Source organism: Capricornis sumatraensis, chromosome X (genome assembly GCF_032405125.1).
Source record: "Capricornis sumatraensis isolate serow.1 chromosome X, serow.2, whole genome shotgun sequence".
Classification (NCBI taxonomy): domain Eukaryota; kingdom Metazoa; phylum Chordata; class Mammalia; order Artiodactyla; family Bovidae; genus Capricornis; species Capricornis sumatraensis.
This window is the reverse complement of record NC_091092.1, coordinates 58,960,666-58,980,118: the sequence shown is the minus strand read 5'-3', so window position 1 is coordinate 58,980,118 and position 19,453 is coordinate 58,960,666. Positions and strand designations below refer to the sequence as shown.

The 19,453-nt window shown below is 48.6% G+C and overlaps 1 protein-coding gene across 1 annotated transcript; it reads left to right on the top strand.

Moving 5' to 3' along the window:
• Positions 1-1,708: 1,708 nt before the first annotated feature.
• Positions 1,709-19,251, top strand: GABRE (gamma-aminobutyric acid type A receptor subunit epsilon). The gene is made up of 9 exons (XM_068962288.1): positions 1,709-1,763; positions 5,895-6,115; positions 6,551-6,618; positions 10,769-10,989; positions 11,520-11,602; positions 12,951-13,088; positions 16,807-16,959; positions 17,077-17,276; positions 17,567-19,251. The coding sequence occupies exons 1-9, from the start codon at positions 1,711-1,713 to the stop codon at positions 17,912-17,914; spliced, it is 1,485 nt and encodes a 494-aa protein (XP_068818389.1). The 5' UTR covers positions 1,709-1,710; the 3' UTR covers positions 17,915-19,251.
• Positions 19,252-19,453: the final 202 nt, after the last annotated feature.

Here is a 19,453-nt window from a genome sequence, read left to right as displayed (position 1 = left end):
CAGTAACAAATCTTTGTCGGGTGCCTACTGTGTGCCCAAAACTCATCTTAAGTTTCAGGGATATGGTGAAAAACCAGACAGACTCTTTGTACGGTTTTGTTTGGTTTTCTTTTTTGGCACTGAGCTTACTCCAGTGACAAAACGTTCTGTAAACAATCTCACAAACAAATACCCAAGAACATCATCAGTTAGTGAGCACTGTCTTGAAGATGACAAAGTATAGTGATGAGATGGTGGTGGGGTGATGGAGAAAATGTGTTAGATTAGCATGCGACAGTGAAACCAGGACTTCCCAGGCGCCTCAGTTGTAAAGAATCCTCCTGCCCATGCAGGAGATGCAAAAGACGCAGGTTTGATCCCTGGGTCGGGAATATCCCTTGGAGGAGGAAATAGCAAACTTCTCCAGTATTTTTGCCTGGAAAATTCCATGGACAGAGGAGCCTGGTGGGCTACAGTCCACGGGGTCGCAAATAGTCAGACATGACTTAGTGACTGACCCCAACAACAGCAAAGCCTGTCCAAGGAGCTCACAACCCCTTGTACAGCAACACCTGAAGATGCTGCTAGTGTTTGGCCTCAACTCCACAGGCAGATCTCTGCAATCCCTTCCCCTCTGAAGTGAATCATGAGCTTCTAGGTGAGAAAGACAAAGTCCAAGGATGCTTGAGAGAGACTTGAGATGTTCCCTGTGAAAGGGGTTAGTGATCCCACACTCCACCTCTAGGGGCTTCTCACTTCCTCTGGAGGTCACCAGGAGCCAAGTCTCTGGAAAGACAGGGGCAGTCAATCTGGGAAAGGGGGTTTCCAAGCTTCCCCTCCTCCTCCAGGTGCTCCCTCTCACACCCAGGCCCCGGGCGCTGAACTGGGAGCCAAATTGCCATCAGTTTCCTTTGGGTTCAGAAAAAGTCCTCCAGTGAATGCCTTGGACTGGTCCTTTTGGTGGTGGGTCCTCCTCCACCCCCAAATACCTGGGGAAATGGCCCAAGGAGTAACCAACTCAGATCAGAGTTTCCTGGAAAGACTCTCAAGTCTCTTTTTCCCCTGTGCCAAGGAAGGTGCTAAATTACCCAGGTTCCTCTGGACTCCCAGGAATGTGCTCTGAAGGGCTGGAAGGTGTGGAGTGAGGGTGGGGGGAAATCTCAGAGGCCAGGGGACTTGGGAAAGTGATGAGGTGCAACAGGTTGTGGCGAGGGGCGCGGGAAGACAGGGGCTGGAAGCCACAGTGCAATCCCATGGCGCACCAGCGGGCTGGCACGGGCGGGGGTCGCAGCACCCGCATCTTGCCCCTGCCGGGCCCAGCCTGCTGTCTTTCTCCCAGCCGCAGCGGCGGCCCACCGGTTTCCCCGCCTGGGGCCCGCGCACAGCCGGCTAGCCTCCTCCTTCCTCCCCCACGTCCCCCGCCCCTGGCTGTCTGGCAGCTCCGCAGCGGTGGCGGTGGGGGGCGGGGGGCCTTGGCGACCAGGCTTCTTCCTTGTCTCTCTCCTCCTCCCCGCGCCTGGCCGGAGCCACCCCTCCCTCTGCCGCAGCCGCGTACACGTCGTCGGACATTTCCATCGGGGCTTAGGGGGAGGAGCCAGGATGGGGGGCGCGGGGCGGGGCGAGTGGGAGGAGTGAAAGTTGGAGCCCGACAAAACCCTACACGCCGCGCTCAGTGCGGACAGACCGCGCGCAGCGACCTCCGCACAGGTGGTCGCGCCGGTCCCCGCCGCAATGTCGACCAAAGTTCTCCTGATCCTCTTGGGCACGCTGGTAATCTTTCCGTGGTGAGTCTCCAGCCCTGGACCCAGGAGTCCCCGCCCAGGCCCCGCTCCCTCTCCCCGGGAGTGAGGCCCGCTTCTGAAAACTCCCGCACCCCGTGTTCCTCGAGCCCCACTCCCCGCCTGCCCCAGGCCCTCGCATGATCTACCCTGGTCCCACGTCCGCTCGACGCACGCAGCCGGCCTTCGCTCCGCTTCCCCTAGGATGGGAGCCCCGGGCCCCTGAAGGGGCGCCCAGGAAGGAAGACGGGACGCCTGTCACCTGGCCGCTCCCGTGCCCCCTCCCTTTACCCCCTGGGGACCCCCCTTTCCAAACCACTGCAGCGGCCTGGGACCGATCGCGTCCTACCCGCCCCCGCCCCCACCCCCACCCCAGCATTCCCTGGGAAGAGGTGACCGGCCTGGTCAGGTTCGCGCCTCTGGGAACTGGGGGGACTTTGGGAACGTGGCGCCCAGAGAGGTGTGCGGGCAGGGGGAAGAAACTGCACTTAAAATGTTTGAGTGTTGTTGGCTAGTGTGTTCTCTCGTTCGAAAAAAAAAAATTGTTTTTTCTCTTTTCTGAGCGCCTAGTGAGTACCAGGCACCGTGCCAGACGACTCTGACTTTATTTGCTTCCCTTCCCGCCGCTCCTTTTGGTGCCAGTCCCAGGCAAGAGCCTTGGTTTAGTCCAAGAGTTCCCACCCCAGCTGTCCACCCCATCCCCCTCTACCGCCAGATTCCCTCTTCCTCCCTAATGCCCCCAGACGGCCTTGGCTGACTGGAGCCAGGGGTCAAGAATGGTCATCTCGGAGGCCTGTGGTTTTGGATCCTGCATTTCAACCCCTCCCACTCTTCCAAAGATCAATAGCAGGTTTTCCTTGGAGCAGCCGGCTTCCCTCACACCTTCCTGGGGTCCTGGGACTTTGCCAGGAAGGTTATCCCCTGAATCTCTGGCTTCTGAGAGTGAAAGAGGACTGCTTCACATTTTTTAGATGGTTTCCCATTCAGCTGCAACTGTCACAAGTTCCTAAGCTTCCTGATCTTTCTAGAAGCCTCCACCACTAGACTTGTCTTGCTTTTTCGTTTCGGGGAGGGGTATTGGGGAGATGGCTTCTCTCCCCACCCCAGAATACTTCAGCTCATCAGGGGCAGGGCTGTGTAGCTGGTTGCTGGCTCATTGATGCCCTGGCGAGGAGGGGGGCTGGCTTCATCAGGGGGCTTGGTAAATATTTCTGAATGCGTGCTAGGAATTTCCAGTCATCCACATCCCTCTAGATGTGAACTGGACTAATTGGGAGAGATGACATGGTGACTGGGGCAAAAGAGGGATATAGGGGTGCAGAAGGGGGGAGGGGAGCAGAGAGAAAACCAACAAGGAAGAGGGGCTATTGTGATGAGAACTACCCTTCCAGCCTAGGGGGAAGGACTGCAGAAACTCACACTGTCAGTTCAGGCACTGTCCACATGGTAACCTGTGACGTCATTAAAGAGCTGGGGAGGTGGCAGTGGGGTGTGCCGGCACGGGCTGTCTTGAACCACCTAGCTCGGGTCCAGGCTCATCTTGAAACCACTTGTATGACACTGGGCACACCTCCTACCTCCATCTGGGCCTCAGTTTCTCCATCTGTAAAGTGAAAAAGAGGACTCATATGGGGGGAAAAAAAGCAGTCCAGTGGCCCTTCTCATATTCTCTTTCCTTTCCCCAGCCAGCTGCCTGAGCATCCTCTGTGGGGGAGGGGTTGCAGAAATTCAGCTCCATCTTGGACCATTGCATCAAGAGGGATGTGGTTGCCTGAAAAGTCCCATGGGAAGACCCCCCTAGTCCTATGCATGAGTGTTTTTCATGTTTTTATTATTTCTAGCCATGAAAGTTGGCTTAATGGCTAGCTGAGGAAAGGTGTATTCATTGTTAGCAACTTCTTAACTCCAAGATCCCAGGATGACGGGGCTTTTTGATTTGCTTGAAATTTGTTACTGGCAAAATCAATTTGTCAGATGACAGCAGCCTCAAGACCCTCTGATCTCATTTTCATGGCAGACATAGTCTGGGACCAGAGAGATTGTGGTGGTCTTTGGGCCTTTGCTTGTTTGTTTGTTTGCCTCTCGAAACTCAGGGGTTCTTCTGGTTGGCTGTGGACTTCTGGGAGGGGTCATGGCAGGCTCTGGCTAACAGTCCTGATCATGCCACGCTCCCAGTCAAGTCACACATTTTGCAGTCCCCTAGTTCTCCATCCCCCCGCCCCTCCTCCCCTGCCCCACAGAGGCTGGCATGATCTATTCAGAGGACAGAGGGAAGAGCCTCAGGGAAAGAGGGCATCTCTGGATATGTGATTAGAAATGGAAATTGCTTTCCCCAAGCCCAGTTCTTCCCTTGCCCACAGTGGGAAATAGCCACCTCAGACATGAGAAATGGCATCAACTTGGCACATCTGGACACCACTTAAGCAATTCTAAGAGTTCGAAATACTGCAGGAGCATGCATTGTGCTGTTCAAGTTGGCCTTCCCTTGGTCTGCAGTACAGAGGCCATACCCACATCTCCTGCCCTGTTAACCCCTTCTTTGAGGGAGCAAGCTGTCTAATTGATTTTGTAAACTATAAAATAATTTTGTGTTACCGAGATATAAGAGTGTAGAAATCAAGAGTGGATTTTCACAAAGGAAACATGCCCATTTAACCAGCACCTAGACCAGGAAACAGAAAGTTGCCTGTCCCCTCCCCCACCTCCACCAGCTTCACCACTCTGGCCCCTCCAAGTACACCCTCTTCCCCAAAGAAAAACACTCTCCTGCCTTCCAACATCACAGATTAATTTGATGATGGCTTTTGAAAAAGCTTTTAATTATAAATTTTTTCAAAGACATAGAAAAGTACAGGGAACAGTAGAGTGAATCTCCATGTTCCCATCACCAGCCTTGTTAATTATCAGCTCATAGGCAGTCTTATTTTCTATGCATCCCACCCACTCTCTATTTCCAGCTTAAATTCTTTTAAAGCAAATCTCAGACATCATATCATTTCATATGTAATTATTTTAGTATGTATTTCTAATTGTAAGGACTTCAGAAACAGAATAAAATACCACTATTACACTAAAAATGTTTAGAATGTTTTCACCCTGAAGAAACTAACCAGTCAATATTCAAATCGCCCTTAATGTATCATAATTTTTTTTTGTTTTGTTGTGTTGTGTTTGTTTTGTTTTGTTTTTTTATGGTTTGCCCTTTAAAATCAGGGTTCATATAAGGTCCATATATTTGCAGATTTTTATTAGCATTTTAATTTTTCAAAATGCTTTTTTAAAAAATTAGAACATATATGCAGAAAAGTGCTCAAACCATAAGTGCACGGCTGACGAGTTGTCCAAAAATGATTCACACTGATATCAAAACACCCACATCAGGGCCTGGAATATGACCAGAACCTCAAGCTGCCTGGTGCCCCCTCCCTCACTGCCTCCCAGCAAAGGAAGCATGACTCTGATTTCTAACACCGTATCTCCTGTGTTTTATACATTTGCAGGTGGCTTTTTTAAGTTTTTTAAATTTTTAAGTTTAATTCTTTGTGTAATATTTTGGCTGTGGCACTCAGGTTGGATTCCTGTTGACCATCTATTTCCTAAATAATAGTGTTTGTTTTCTCTCAGTTCTCAGAGCTTCCCCCAGCCCTGGCCCCCAGCTGCAATGTAGTAGAGTATCACTAAAGCAAAGACCTGCAGTGTTCTGACCCTCTCTGGGAGAGAGTGCTCTGGCGAGCATTTCTCACAACCCTGGCCCTTTGCCTGCCCATTTGCTCCCAGGTGGCACTGCTCAGGCAGACTGGAGACCAAGACTAGTAACGGCAGCTGATTGGCTAGAGCTCATACACCCACGTGCTCTTGCTTTTACCTTGAAATATTATTTTAAAATCTTGAACGTGCTTTTGTTATTGATTTTTGTTAAATAAAGAATGACCATTAAAGATGGATAGCATGGGAAGTTCCAATGGAGAGCACAAGTTTTAGAAGAAATTAACAAGAATAATCTGGCTCTTGATTTACTGTTACCAGGTACTCTAACTATGCTGTGGGTTGCCGACTTATTCACTCTGTCCCAGGAGGCACCAGCTGGGCCCCTCAGAGTGGAGGACAGAGGTTCACTTGTTTGTTTTTATGTTCTAGCATTGAAGGACCTCAAGTTGAATCAGAGGAGGGATCCTCTGCCAGTGCTGATAAGGTCTATGGCCCAAAGCCCCAGCCTCCTGAAAAGGACCTCTCCTCTGAAGAAATAAAGCCCACTGCTGTTGGTACCCATAAGAAACTTGGCAAAATGCCAACAGCCACGGAAATCCTGGATGGCATCTTCCATAACTATGACTACAAACTGCGCCCTGGCATTGGAGGTGAGTAGCAGGACTTAAATCTCCCAGGCCCCAGAGGGTAGCAGGGTTGAGGGCCTAAGTGTGGAGAATGGACCTGGGATGTAGGTGGTGGTGCCCTGCATGTGGGCAGGAACAGCTGTTGCTGACGTATCACGTAAGAGATGTCAGTGCTGGTCTCAGCAATGCCATTGACTTTGGTCTAGACTTTTCTCTCACCCTCAGTTTTTCCAACTATAAAATGAGATGACTGGACTAGATGATTGACCTTTGAGGTATGTCCAACTCTTCACAGCCTATAAATTGGGCCTTTTCATGAGAAAAGAAAGAAAGAAATGGTATCAGATCTTGAAACCATGTAGTCCAATCCTTACCCTCTTTATTTGCCGCTGACCACACCCTCCCTTGCCCCACACTTCTGTTTGACACTTACCTCTGCCACTTCTGCTTACTTTACAGAGAGACCCACTGTGGTCACCGTCGAACTGTCTGTCAACACCCTTGGGCCTCTCTCTATCATGGACATGGTGAGTACGGAGCTTTGATTTATAGTATCTTCTAGCCTAGTGAGCTGACCCGTGAGGCTTTTCAAGTACTTGGTTTTTCTGTGTCTGTAACAAAAGAGGTTGTTTTTTTTTCTTATGGAGGGGGGGATTTAAATGACAAGGACTTGAGAAGGAGACTGAAAGTAGTAAGTCCCTTGCTGCCTGAAAAGGACCTTTGGAATCCTGACTGTATCTTTCATTATTTCATACAAAATAAGAATAATAAAGCAACTTTAAACAACACAGTGGAATGGCTCTTTTCTTCTGATAATGATTTTTATGGACTTACTCTTGTAGTTACCAACTGTTGCTCTAGGAATTCTTCCCTAGTTTCTTATCTCCTTTTGTATTCCCCAGGTAGCCTCCATGAGCTCCTACTTGATATATACAAAATGCAAGGTTTCTGCCTGCCCCAGGCAACCTACTAACCCAGCCTCCTGCGTGACATGCCTCCTGTAGTCCCAGCCCTGCTTAAAGCATGAAATTCAACCCCACACTCTAGCAGCCAAGGCTCTCCATGTCTGCAGCCAACTCAGGGCTCTAGTTTTATTTATTTATTTTTTCACTCCTTTTGAGATCATGTACACTAGTCACACTAGCATATGGTTTTCCCAGGCCATCTTGTGCTTCTGAGCCTTTGTTCAAGTGATTTCCACTTTGGGATGGCATTTTTCCAATTTTTCACCTTATCCTCCCAGATTTAACTCTAATGACATCTCTTTCACAGCATCTTCCCTGCCTTCTACAACTATTAGTTGCTCCCTTTTTTTACTCACACCACACTCCTTTCTCTGACTCTCAGACCTTTTAGCGTATATCACAGTTGTTTACCTGAACTTCTCTACCTCATTGTATTCTAATTATGTACTCTGTATCTGCCTTGCTCTCTCAACTATGGGTTCCTTGATGTCAAGGACCCAGTATATGTTAGCTAAGCAAATGAATTATAAAAGATGTTCTTCAAATGTCATTTTCATCTGTGGAGCCTGATAATGAGGAAGACTGGAGTAACCAACTCCATCACTGCCATAGGCTCGGCCTAGCCCAGGGCAGACACAGTTTTAGCACACACCTTGGTACCCAACAAGCACCATGTGACTGGGTGAGCTAACCGTCTAGGCTCTGAGAAAGTACTTGCAGATACACACTCAAAGGTAAGTAAACATTCATGGAAGCTCAAGGTGTTTATATAGGTTGAATGCAAGAGTGGGGTTCCCCACTGTGATGCTTTGTTTGACTGCCTTATTCTTGGGGCACAGTGTACTTATGTATCAGCTATGCAAAAATTAGGACTTCCCTGGAGGCTCAGAAGGTAAAGCGTCTGCCTGCAATACAGGAGACCTGGGTTTGATCCCTGGGTTGGGAAGAACCTCTGGAGAAGGAAATGGCAACCCACTCCAATACTCTTGCCTGGAGAATCCCACGGATGGAGGAGCGTGGTAGGCTGTAGTCCATGGGGTCGCAAAGAGTCAGACACAACTGAGCGACTTTACTCACTCATGCAAAAATTAACCCCAAAGCATAGGGGTTAAAATGACAAATAATCATTAGGTCACAGCTCCTGTGGGTTAGGAATCCAGGCATGATTTAGCTGGGTTCTCTGTTTCAGGGTCTCCCAAGGCTGCAGTTAAGGTGTCAGTTGGGACTGGGGTGTCATCTGAAGACTTGAATAAGGAGGGTCCCCTTCTAAGTTTTCATGTAGTTGTTGGCAGGGCTTATTTCTCTGGCTACTGTCTCTAGGCTTTCCACAGTCCTTGCCACGTGGGCCTCCCCACAGGGCAGCTCACGTGTGGCAGGTGGCTTCCCTCAGAGTGAACAAGAGCATGAGAAAGAGTGCTCAAGATAGAAGCCACAAACTTTGGGGAAGGAAGAAGAGAAATGTGAGAGCAGTCAGATCTTTTTGAGTTTCTGTTGACATTTTAAAGCTTTTTTTCCCTCTTCCCTTGATGTCACGTTTATTCATTGCTGTCACCAATGTGCTTACTACTAAAATGAGTATGAATTTAGCAATTAGTTTGACTAAAATTGTTGATAAACCAAGAAATACTGGGTTTTGAGCCAGAGGTTGAGGGCCTCTGGTCCCACCATCATAGCCACCATTTACTCTTTTTTTAATTTAAATTTATTTATTTTAATTGGAGGCTAATTAATTAATAAGAAAGGCACCTTTCAGATAATTGGTGGGAGCATGGCAAAAGTGGCCTGAAGAGTAGTAGAAAATCTGGCTACCACCTCCTTGTTATGTGTGTAAGATGTAATTTGGGGAAATCTGTTTCTAACATCTGCAAGAGCCTTTGCTGTGTGTCTACTCTTGTTGGCAGCACTGATTTCACAGGGAGGACTGCTACCTGACAAGCCTGAGGGATACAGTTGAATGACCCAGCCCTCACCGAACCTGGCATGTAGCACAGAACTGGTCCAAAGAGGAGCCAGCAACTTGATTTTCTTTGGCTGGTAACATGTTGCTTTAGCCTGGGCCAAGTGCCTTTAGAAGATATCCGAACACTCATGTGGTATTAAATTTCCCAGAGAAGTCTGGCCATCTGCATAGTTCCCCATAGTTCTTTAAAGCTGTGGAAGGTCCCAGTCCTTGTACATAGCCTGTTTTTCTCTGGTGATACTGTAGAGTGTGGTGCTTGGTGAGGAGGCGTTCCAATACCCTTCAGTCATAAATTAGAGGTTGTGGAGAGCACAGGATTTGTCCTCAGGGAGAGAAAACAAGCCCCCTTGTCAGACTGGGGAAAATTGAACCGTTAGTTATCAGTCGGTGTGTCCTGAACTTACAGTTGGAATCCGGTTAAATGGGAATGAAATGCTTATTTGAAACCCGGGAGTGTAGCACAGGAGCAAGTGTGCCCCGTAGTGGGGATGCTTCCTCTGCTTACTCAGCAGCTCGGTAGGCCGATTTGGAGCTGCCAGCCACGCAGGAGAGCAGAGCCACCCTGAAGGCCACTCATGAGGGCTGGTGTGGCTTGGCAGGGCAGGGCTGGGGGCTCTGCATGTGAATGGTAGTCAGGCTTTTTCCTGTGTGATTCTCCGTACTCTTCCAGGGAACATTCTCAGTCTTGGGGGGCTGGCTCCCTGTAATTGGGCAGTGGCTCTCACCACCTTGTGTCCTGAGCAGCAAAGGCAAGCAGAGATGGTCTTGACCCGTGCTCCCCAACCTCAAGGGCTCTACAGGCCTCCTCATTGTGGGTTTCTGGTTGGTAGTGTTCATTATTTGATGCAGGAAAGCTCACAGGAAAGGCTTAGGGGTCCTGCAGAGGAAAACTGGACCTTGACCCCCAAAGGGATTCTTGGAACAAGTGGAGTAAGCCCTGGAGAGTAAGGCAGGCGGAGGTAGTCCCAGGGCAGGGCCATGGCAATGATGCTCTGAGCATTAGAGCCAGTATGTTCCCATTAACTATTGGTTTGATTTCGAACAGACTCCTTTCTCTCTGACCTCTAAAGTAAAGGAGATTGAACTAGCCCTAAAAGTTGTACCTTGGCCTTGTTCTGCTACTTGCTGTTCAAGCTGCCTGCAGTTCTGTTAGAGTCTTTTTTTTTTTTTTCTCCTTTCAATACCAGTGGTGCAGATCTCTAGCTTCTCATACTTCTTCCTCTTAAACCTTCTTTTTGATATTTAACAATTTATGTGATAGACCATATCTAGAGACCAAATACTTGTGGGTTACTTAACATCTGTGCTCCCCAAATAAAAGCTGAAAGGGGCAACTTCATTGTATGCAATCAAAGGTGCATATGTTTGTAAATGTTTAGAATGATTTTGACCTGACATCTTTGATTTGCTATGGAAATGTGGGAGCCCAGATGGTGTTAGCCTGACTGGAGTAGCATCATAGTCCTACAGGGGAGTATCGATGTGATGAGCCCAGCCTTTACAATTAAGCCACCATTGTCTGTCTGTTTCTGGGTTAAATGTGTCTTCCCAGATTGCTATTCATTTGGGATTTTTTTTTTTCTTTCTGGAATACATGGAAATAGAGAATGTCCTTCACCTAAACCTATGCTGTTTTCCTCTGTGCAAACCTAAGTGGGCTCCTGTCTACTAGATAGGTCCATCACAAGATGGCACAGGAATGTTCTTTGTCTGCACAGCCCCAAATGTGTGCTTTTCTATCCTTGCCACCAGGAATACACCATTGACATCACCTTCTGCCAGACTTGGTATGACGAACGCCTTCGTTTCAATGGCAGCTTTGAGAGCTTTGTTCTGAGTGGCAACTTGGTGAGCCTGCTGTGGGTCCCAGACACCTTTTTTAGGAATTCTAAGAGGACCCATGAGCACTCAATCACCATGCCCAACCAGATGGTCCGCATCCACAAGGATGGCAAGGTGTTGTACACCATCAGGTATGTCAAGCTTCTGGAGTCTTGCCTCCTGCGACTCTTCTTCCCCTTCTGAGAATTTTTGCCAGAGAAACATGGACTGAGGTTTCATCCTGAATGATACTTCTAAGGTCCCCTCCAGCTTTCCCAGACCATGAGCTCAATCTCTTGGTGTATAGACATACATACTAAGGCCTCAGAATAAGAAGATATTGCTTAAGGCCACCGCCCGAGTTTGTGGCATAGCTGGGACTGATATCTGGGTGATATGGGGCCGAGGAGGTGGTAAAGAATGGGAGAGTGTTGGCAGGTCCTTGAAGCTGGGATGGGCAAGAAACACAAGCCCATCTAAGCTGGTCCATACATTTCTCTGATGATGGAGGCCAGAGTAGCCATATACATCCAAGCTGTTCTTCCACTCTTTTTGTCTCTCCTTTGAGCTCTTTGTCTCAAATCCCACCATTGCCACTCATTGACGGTGGTCCCCAGGCCCAAGCTGGGTAGATACCTAAGTGTTCAGGGCCAGCCTAACGAGGCTCCTTTCTCCCTTCCAGGATGACCATTGAGGCTGGATGCTCACTCCACATGCTCAAATTTCCAATGGACTCTCACTCTTGCCCTCTGTCTTTCTCTAGCTGTGAGTACATTCTTAGGTTTCTGGGACCCCAGAGTCATCACACTGGGCCCCTTCTTTTTCTCATCCTTGCCCCTTACATTTTTCTGCCTTTGTTTTTTTCCCTTAAGATGGTGCCAAGGTTGCCCAGGGCCTCCCAGTCCATCCTCATCTTTCCTGCTGACAATGCTGTGTTGCTTAACCTGGGCTTCATGTTGGCTTCCTCCTTCTCCTTTCCGCCCCATTTCAAATCAGTCACCTCTAAAGTGTATCTCAAGTATGTCTGCTCTCCATCTTCACTGTCACTACTATCTTGGTTTAGATCTTTGTCATCTTCCACTTGGACTTTGCAACATCTGTACTTTGAAGCTGACCATGTCCAACATTAAATACACGGTCTCCTCCCAACCTCTACCCTCAAAACAAATGCATTGCTTCTGTGTTCCCATCTGTCTCATTAAAAGGCACCATCAACCACTCAGTGTTCCACGCCAAGAACTTTGATTCTTCTTTCTTCTTCACTTCCTACATCTATCCAATCAACACATCCTGTTGGTGTTCCCTCCAGAATCTCTATTGATTTTATTTCTCTGCATTCTCTCTGCCACAGCTTTGGCTCCTGCCTTTGTTCATTTTATTGTGCCTGAGTTATTGCACTGGGCTCCCATAACTGGTCTCTCTGTCAACAGGCCATCCTCATATAAGAGCTAGAGTGACCTAGTGGAAGCATCATCTAGACTAGGTTACTCCTTAGTTTCAAATTCTTCCTGAATTCTCGAATCAATTCCAAATTGCTTAAAATAGCACTCAAGGCCCTTCATGAACTGGCCCCTGCTATCCACTCCTACATACCTCATCCATCTTCTGTGAGCCGGCCATCCTGAACTTTTAACGTTTCCATAATACATCAGGCATTTTCACCTTTCTGTTCATAGAACACACTCCTCACCCTTTTAGTCTCATCTGTACAGAGAATATTTATCCTGGACTTTTAAGACTTACTGAGCATGTCACCCACTCTATAGAATAGTCTTTTCTGGGTGTGCCCCCAACTGATCTTTCCCTCCTTTGTTCTCAGAGGAATTCCAGCAATTTATGTGTACTCACTGTCTTATTCAATAAAATGTGAATGCTTGAAGGCAGGGCTCCTGCCTTGCTCATCTCTGTGTGTCTAGCACAGGGCATGGTACTGAGGAATGCTCAGTAAATGCACTTACTGGCTGGCCTTCAACAATGAGGTAAGAGAGGTAAGGCCCCACAGCTGGTGCAGCCAGAGTCAGGACTCCAGGGCATTGCTCAGACACCATGATGTTGGACGCCTCAGCTCGGCTTCCCAGACTCACATGGCTTGCCTTCCCACGTTGCCTTACAGTTTCCTATCCTGAGAATGACCTAATCTACGAGTGGGAAAATTTCACGCTTAAGATCAATGAGAGTAATTCCTGGAAGCTCTTCCAGTTTGACTTTACAGGAGTGAGCAACACGACTGAAACTGTTACAACCCTGGCTGGTAAGTGTACCTTTGAGCTAGGTCTAGCCAGAGGCCCAGGAGGGTGGTAAGGATGACTGAAGGTAGCCATCCATTCGTCCAAATGCTATGTACTCATTCTATGACAATATTGTAGAACCATGGCTCCTGTCTTATAAATGCTAAGCACTTACAACTGTTTGCAGAGGAAACTGAGACTTTGTAACTATATCTCAGTCTCATCTGCAAAGAAGTAAGTGCTTTGCCAAGCCCCGGAGAGGGTAGGTGAGTAGATAAAGTTTTGTTGCTGTCAGAATTTGCAACTAGCCGTGTCATGCAGACCTTTTGGTTTCTAGAGCTTTGTTACAACTGACCTACTTGGACACTTGGGGAAATGGAGGTCATGTGAGTTCTCCATACTCAGAAAAATCCGAGTGGTTCCAGTTGAGTGGGATGCAGTCTGTCCTGATGGGAGGTTGGAGGCTGGAGTTCTGTCATCAGCTATGTGAGGGCTGGGATAATCTGGAAGAGGTTTCAGCAGCTACAATACTGCCGTATCAACATTTATTTTAAAGGAGCAGCCCTGACATGCACAGATTCCCGTCAAAGGCTTCGTGGTGGATTCAACTTGGATGGTGATCATTGGTTTTCTGACCTTGTCCCTCACAAGGACTAAAGGGGAGGGTCCTGGGTCTATTATACTTTAGCTCCCAATTAGGTATGAGTGTCTTTGCTTGTGTTCCTAGGTGATCTGAATGAGGAGCCAAGGGGCCTCCATGGGGCTGCTCTGGGAGCAGCCTTTTCACACATACTGACCAGTCAGGGCAGTGGCGGCTCTGCCCTCACCGTTTCCAGCCTGCGGATGGAACCAGTCACCCAGCCAGCCATTTGCCATGGAAGGTGTCTTGCTTGGCTTCCGTGTGGCTAGGCAGAAAATCTGCTTTTGCTTTACTCATTGAGTTGGTCCCTGGGTGAGGAATAGCCCATGCTCATCTGGCTAGAGCTTTGCTTGCACAGTACTAGGCAGGGGTAGAAGTCTGCTTTACAAATGCTTTCCTTTTTCTCGGGGGCTCTGGGTAAGCAATTTTACTCCCTTTGACTTGGGACCCTTGCTCTTCTGTCAGCTGACCATTGGCATGCCTCTTACCTTTCTGCACCTTGGTTTCCCCAGACAGGTGGGAACCCATCATCAAAAGCAGCAGGAGAAAAGGCCCATGGGCTTTCAAGTCACTAGTGGTTCCGTTTAGTAGATGGTTGTACATTGTTTCAAAATGGTACCCTAGTGACTACAAAGCCCCAGAGGCAGCATCATCACCAATGACAATAGGTAAGCACCCCGCCCTCCTTGGAAGAGAGGAGAGTTCTTGAGAGAAAGGAGAAGGCCTCCTTTATCTTCTGCGAGAGATGAGTTGATCTTGAATCATAGTTTCTTCAGTATCATAGTTATCTTTGGGACTGGTCCCAACTCTTTCAGTCGGTCCCTGGGCAGTTCTCTCTGTCTGGAGTAGACTTAGGTCCTAAGCTCCTAAGGGTTCAGAATGCAGTGCTAGCTTGGTACTCTGGCCACCTTGGGCCTTCAACCAGAGAACCTCTGCTTCAGGAGCCTTACCCCCAGTGAGTAATGCATCTTTCACTGCTGGCTGTTGAGCCTTTGATACAGAATTCACCCATGATTAGGATTTTGCTGTCTTGCAAGAGAGTTTCTTCCTTCACTGGACAACTCTGTTCATCAGAAAAAACCTCTCTGTTCATCTGAAATTGAAATCTCTGAAACTTCCACCCGTTAGACTTAGTTCTTTTTCCCTAGAACTACTGAGCTTCCAGTAAGTCTAGTCAGTCTTCCACAGGGTCAAGATCAAAGAGCCAGTATTATAGTTCCAACCCTGGATCATATTCTTTTATAGACTATACAGCTGTAGTTCTTTTCCCTCCCCTTTGTTCTTTTTTTTTTTCCCCCTTTGTTCTTCAAAGCTTTGGCTCCACTCATCCTTCTAGTCTCAGTCTCTGGACACAGTCTTTTACATTGTGTTCCTCTGACAGTGCAGTGACCAACTGTGCTCTGGCTGAGGCAGATAAGAGCAGAAAGCATCTTTAGTTTTTCTCCCCCTCTGGCTCCTCAGATATCTTTTGTCCCTTACCCATGCTCCTCCATTCCTCAGAAATAAGAAAGTGTGTGTTAGTACCTTCACTTGGCCTTAAAGGATAAGTTCCCATCTGTTAAAAAGTAGAGAAGGTTCTTCTTTGGTGAAATAGACAAAATAAAAATAGAAAAAGCCGATAGGATAATCAATCTTATTGCAACAAGAATACATCAACTCAGCAAAGTTTTGTGCAGAGTGGCTATAGCTGAGTAGGGCCATTTTAATTGCAGTCGAGACCCCAGGAGAAGGAGCTAGGATCTCGATAAATAACATTCTGGCTAGTAGGCAAGGATGAGTGGTCCCTGCAGCAGCCCCGGAGGAGGACTTCTATCTGCAAAGCTACTATTCTGGACACAGGTATTCAACTCGCCCCAGGCAACTTCCTGGCCTTTTCCAGAAGATTCTGAGAAGTCTTGCCCCTTGAGTGTCAGTGGTGCCAAGGTGAGTAGGAAAGGCTGGTCTTCCCATTCAGTCCCAACATACCCAGACTTGCTGGGCAGGTGATCTATTTTCTAAAATAGGAGGACACATGGACAGGTTAGTGTTCTGGTCTTCTTTACAGAACTGTTGCCAGGCAGCAGCAAGAGTTGCTGTGCATCTGCTGGGTTCTAGGCTGTGCTGGGCTGGGATGGGCAGGAATATAGCAACGGGGCTCAGGTGAGACCTGCCCTGAAGGGGTTTAAAAACCCACCTAATAAGGCCAGCGAATTCTACAGCATCACTGAGGTGGAGAGTTGGAGCTTAGTTTCACTGAGGAGCCAGAATTTGAACTATTGTAAACCCAACATGATGTTGAGAGTAAAAAGAGATAGTCTGGCCTCAGAAAGGCCTCCAGAATCTCCGGGGGTCATGATAAGCATGCAGAGTGTTTGGGCATGTCAGACTATAAGGCAGCATGATGGGTCCAACAGAAGATGCCAAGTGGAGATAGAGGCTGTCCTCAGGTCCTGCACAAGCCATCACTGCCTAGGCTAAGAGCCAACATCAAGGACACAATACCCAATGAATGCGAAAACCTCAGTCAGCCTTGTGGATGTATGTTCTGCAGACCTGACATCTAGAGGACTGACTGAAATTTTCACTTTCAGCTAATTCTTCTATTTTCTTGAAACACTCATTTTGGGCTAGGGTAATAGACTAAGAACAGGAGTCCAGGGTTCAAATATTGGTATAAATATCCACACACTATCTCAAGGAAGCTGAGTAGATAGGGTTAGCTTAGAGTAGGGTGTGGACGTGGAGGCCTCAGTCAGCCACCTGGACATTAGCCATGTGGTTCTGATATCTAGAGGGCTAACTGATTTTATTGCTTTCACTTGACTATTCTGCTCCCTATCCTGGAAAGATGGATATGGGGTGTGTGACAGTGAACTGAGAAAGAATTGATGAAGGTTCTAGCCCTGGCTTGACTCTTAACTGACCATGGGCCTGGCAGTGAGTCTCCTCTCGGACTTCCTCTGTGTCTCTGTGTGTGGTATTGCCTTAATGTGCCTCTGTCCAAGGACCGTGGTGGGCATCCCATGAGCCCCTATTGGGCCCTTAGTATGCATGTCCTTCTGCATGTGGGACACCCTCATGGCAGTGCTATAGTGAGGAGGTATTTTTTAAATATCTTCCAGGTGATTTCATAGTCATGACGCTTTACTTCAACGTGAGCAGGCGATTTGGCTTTGTGGCCTTTCATAACTATGTTCCTTCCTCTGTGACCACAATGGTCTCCTGGATTTCCTTTTGGATCAAGAAAGAGTCTGCTCCAGCCAGGACTTCTCTAGGTAAGTGGGTGAGGCAGGCATCTCCTTGGAGCACAGAATTGCCTTTTCTGGGGGCCTTTCCAAAGTGTACTATATGAGCTAGTGGTGCCGTCCACCTCCACTCATCTCCTTTCACAGGGATCACCTCTGTACTCACCATGACCACTTTGGGCACCTTCTCGCGGAAGAATTTCCCACGCGTGTCCTATATCACAGCCTTGGATTTCTACATTGCCATCTGCTTCGTCTTCTGCTTCTGTGCTCTGATGGAGTTTGCTGTGCTCAACTTCCTGACCTACAACCGGACTGCGCCCCGTGGTTCTCCCATACTTCGCCATGTATGAGCTGGTATGGGAGTGGTGGCAAGGCTTTGGAGGATGGAGGCATGCAAGTAGGGCACTGGCACTCATGACACATGGGTGGCCAGCTCACCAAGTAATGAGGGGTAACCTGGGACTTTGGGGGGCATTGGGTAAATTTTCTGGTGTGATGGTGGAAATTCTGGGGTGGGGCTGTGGGAAAAGAAACAGGGTGCCAAGCTCTGAGTCCTCAGGAATCCTTGAGACAGCACCTGGGCTTGGTTCATCTTCCCTTGACTCATTCTGATTTCTTCGCTCATTCCTTTCAGCCTCGTGCCACGATCCGTGTCCGCATCCCTGTCATTGAGCATCCGGAAGCTTTTGTGTGCGACATTGAGGACTCCGAGGAGGACGAGTTGGGGGAGAGTGAGGAAGATGAAGGCCCATCCTGCCCAGCCCAGCAGGCCGCCAGGCCAAGCCGCCTCCGGCGCTCTGCTGGCTGCAGCAGGTGGTGCGATAAGTACTGCTGCATGGTCCCCACTTGTGACGCCAGCAGCTGGCAGCAGGGCCGCCTCTTCATCCATGTCTACCGCTTGGATAACTACTCACGAGTGATTTTCCCAGTCACCTTCTTCTTCTTCAATGTGATCTATTGGCTTGTTTGCCTTAACCTGTAGGTGCCAGCTGGTACCCTGTGGGGCAGCCTCCCCAGTTCCCCAGTTCCCCAGGAGGTCCCACAGCCTTTGCTAAGGGAGTTGGAGGAAAGCAGCAACCAGAGAATGCCTTTCCTTCCCCTTCCCCAGCCAGCAGCTGGCAGGGCATCGCTCCTTGCCAGTCACGCCCCACCTGGCCCATTCACCGAATCTCCTTAGCGGCCCATCTCAAGTAGAACGGCCCCATGTCTGTTCTTCCTGGGGCATGTATGATGCTCAGGCTTTGAAACGTAGACTCAGCAACCAGCTCCCTAGGATGGTGTCCATGTGTGAGCGGATTAGCCATCTCCCCAAAGGGCTAACACCCACTGCCTTTTCCCAGAAACCCAGCACTGCCTTTGTGGTGCTCTGGGCCCAGCTCTGGCCTCAGCCTCAAAGTGCATACACCAGCTGCTTGCCTGATCCTGGCACCTCCTAATGATGCTGGGCAGCAGTGTAACAGGGGAAGGGGATCTCCATCCTAGGTCCGATGATTATATTCTTGACTCTTGTCTCCCTGCCCTCCCTTCTCCTGCAGATAGATGGGCATTGGCGTGATTCCTCTAGGAGGAGGGGAGCCAGCAAGTGAGGACAGTACCCCTCCTTCTGCTGCTGTAATACCTCCCTCTCCCCTCCCCGCAGGCCTTCATTGCTCATCTGCACCACCAGTTCAATGCCTTGCATCTAGTGGGTGTCTATTTTTGTGTGTGATGATAGTAATGGCCCCCTGCTTTGTATGCCCCTTTCTTCCTCCCCCTTGACCCCTGTGACTTTTCTGTGACTTCCCCAGTGACTTTCCCAGCCCCAACCCAGGTGCTAGGCCATGTGACTTCCTGGGGCCAAGAAACAAAGGGAATTCTGCTCTCTGCAGCGGGCATTACCGGCATTGATTGGTGCCCAGCTGAGGCACAGCATAGGAGTTCTGCCACTTCCTTGGCCCCTGGACCTGTGAGCCAGTCCACTCCTATTTCTGGGGCACTCTGACAATCACAATCAATCAATTGAATTCCCTTAAATTTGTACAGCACTTTACCTTTTGCAAAAGCACTTTTGACAAATTATTTCTATTTTGAGCCTCATAGCCTAGTGATATATTCAGGGCAGGATTCTTATCCCCATTTTGCAGATGAGAACCCTGAGGCACAGATTTCTATGGGACTGTGGATCTCACTGGAAACTACCCAGGAGCCCACTGTCACGCGACAGGGCTAGGCAGCTCTTTCCACCATGATTTGATTCTATAGCCTCTGCTGACACCCCAGGGGCAGGGCCAGCCTCTTCAGTATTGGCCTGCTCAATTCCTGGTAACCCAGTGAGGTGAATTTGGACATGCCCCAATGCTTATATATGCTGAATGAAATCTGTGTCTGTATTTTATTGAGGGGTGGGTGGGTAGGGTAGGGGTCCATCTGCTTTTTGTCACCATCAACTGTAAAGGGGAAATATATCAATAAATATATCAGCAAAGCATAAAATTGTTATGGCTGGTTTCTTGGGTGTTTGTTCTCTGCTGAGGTTTTTTTT

Bases quoted from the DNA above. Each gene is read 5' to 3' on its own strand.
- GABRE (XM_068962288.1), top strand. From the start codon at position 1,711: ATGTCGACCAAAGTTCTCCTGATCCTCTTGGGCACGCTGGTAATCTTT. The intron at 1,764-5,894 runs GTGAGTCTCCAG...TTTATGTTCTAG, and splicing joins ACGCTGGTAATCTTTCCGTG to CATTGAAGGACCTCAAGTTG. The intron at 6,619-10,768 runs GTGAGTACGGAG...CCTTGCCACCAG, and splicing joins CTCTCTCTATCATGGACATG to GAATACACCATTGACATCAC.